The following is a 2,009-nucleotide window of genomic DNA, read 5'->3' on the forward strand; positions in this document are numbered from 1 at the left end:
CAACACATCAGTAATTCTTCAGCAATCCCATCTCTCATTCTAGATGCCCCAAGCACATCACAGTAACTTCCAGGACTTAGGACTTTTCTCCATGGCTTGAACAGTAATATTTAAGAGAAATTCAGCTTTCTAAGCTGCATGAAATAATTGTGATGTACAATTAGACTAAGTAGGGTACAGAAAATTGGAAAATAGTGTTTAGTAAAATAGTCAGTGTAAATGTGCACAGATACATGACTTCTGGGAGAAAATTTTCCATTTGAAAAAAGATTCATACTATTTCATAAAACTGTGGACCAAACAAGCAGAGCATGCAACAGTATTTACATAAACTATCTCCACAGTTGTTCTTTGTGGGTACATACAAGACAGGTTGGAGCAACACTGTCTAATTATGCATAAAATTTTGCTGGTAATCTGGGAAAGAAGAAAAAAAAATCACCAAAAATTTCTTTACTATAGACTAAGTAGACTAAGGTCCTAAACTACAAAAGTTTTCCTCAAAAATGTAGCCCAAAATACTGGCTTTATCTCATTACAAGCAATATAGTAAACCTTACAAAATATAACAGTGTCAGTACTAGCAGAGCTGTTGATGGCAATAATTCTAATAAATCAGTCTGCTTTGGATGAAAGAATGCTTATGCATGTTACAATCAGCTGAACAGGCTAGATTTACATCCACCAGAGAAGCATGACATATTCACTGAAAATGAAGTGAGTTGCTGGCAATTATGATTATCATTTTTATTACACTAAACTGGTCACTTTTTTCCTTTTTTTCATTTTACAAATATGAGACATTCTGAGCCATTATACTTGAAAGCATACTTTGTATCTTACACACTGGACCAAATTTAGAGGTAAATCATGTTGACGGACATGTTAATATCATCAGGTTTCTGAAGGCCATCCATATGAAGTTTACATACAGCACGACAAATATAAATTTACAGCAGAATCTGGTGTGTAAGGAATACAAATCACAAATAGAAACTTTCACCCCATGGCACATCAAGCATGGCAATACCACTTGTTTCATATCTGGTTAGCAATGGTCAGTTGTGGTTATGTTTTATAGAGTATTTTCCTTTCTGTAGCTGAGAAATATACAGCTTGGACTTGCTTCCATCCGGTCTCTTGAACCAAACTTCATCATGGTTAATTGTTGTAATTATGGCACTACAGAGAATGATGGAAGAAGGGTCAGGGAAAGAAAATGAAGAATTTAGAAAAACTTATTAGCTTATAAAAAGGAACCTCAAAACTGCAGCTGCACTGCTATACCATAAACAAAAACATGCATTAGTTGTAAATGCTAGGCCCAAAAGATCCATTGGAAGGATAGTTTTAACAGAATTCTTTGGTAATTGCATGTCTTTAGTGAACGCAGTTAATTTTTCAGCCATCTACCTATTTTCTTCTCCTGTGAGAAAACCCTCAACAAATACAAGTACTTTCTTTGTTTTTACCATGGGTAGCATATTGATGTGCTTTCTGCGTGTGACTATTATTCTTTTAAACAAAAAACCCCCAGATCCATTGGAAAACATACCAAGAAATTACATTAAATACAAAGTATTTGGAAAAAAGTTAAGAGATTGAGGCACAAGATTTAAAGCAAAAAAAAAAAAATTCAATTGTTAAGTCACTATACCAAGACCATAATAAAGTCAAAGTCTGATTTACTGAATCATTATTATATCAACCCTGCTTTCACGCTCCTTGTGGTAAACCTTAATACAAACAGTGAACACAAGTCCAATGTCCCCTAGTTTTAAAAAAATGAAGAAATATCAAGTTGAATCAATGACAAAAAAGGCTCAAAACCAGAGATCAAAACAGTTAATGTAAGAAAGATCTGTCACATACTGAGTGTGATAAAACTCCCTCCAGCAAACTCTTTAGCCTTAAAAGTTGGTGAAATCTTGAAAGGCTAGGAAAGTTCCACTGTACACTTGCAGCCTTTGGCTGTTGTCAGACACTAGATACAATTCCCACCCCCCCCC

At 34.8% G+C, this 2,009-nt stretch overlaps 1 protein-coding gene across 1 annotated transcript in view; it reads right to left on the reverse strand.

Moving 5' to 3' along the window:
* Window positions 1–813: 813 nt before the first annotated feature.
* The window catches only part of BRMS1L (breast cancer metastasis-suppressor 1-like), a 17,389-nt gene continuing 16,193 nt past the window's right edge, over window positions 814–2,009 (reverse strand). The window contains exon 9 of the mRNA XM_010153037.1: window positions 814–1,182. Coding sequence (XP_010151339.1) covers window positions 1,059–1,182 — 124 coding nt within the window. The 3' untranslated portion in view covers window positions 814–1,058. The remainder of the gene's footprint in view (window positions 1,183–2,009) is intronic.

This window comes from Eurypyga helias, unplaced genomic scaffold, assembly GCF_000690775.1.
Source record: "Eurypyga helias isolate BGI_N326 unplaced genomic scaffold, ASM69077v1 scaffold7906, whole genome shotgun sequence".
NCBI classification, from domain to species: domain Eukaryota; kingdom Metazoa; phylum Chordata; class Aves; order Eurypygiformes; family Eurypygidae; genus Eurypyga; species Eurypyga helias.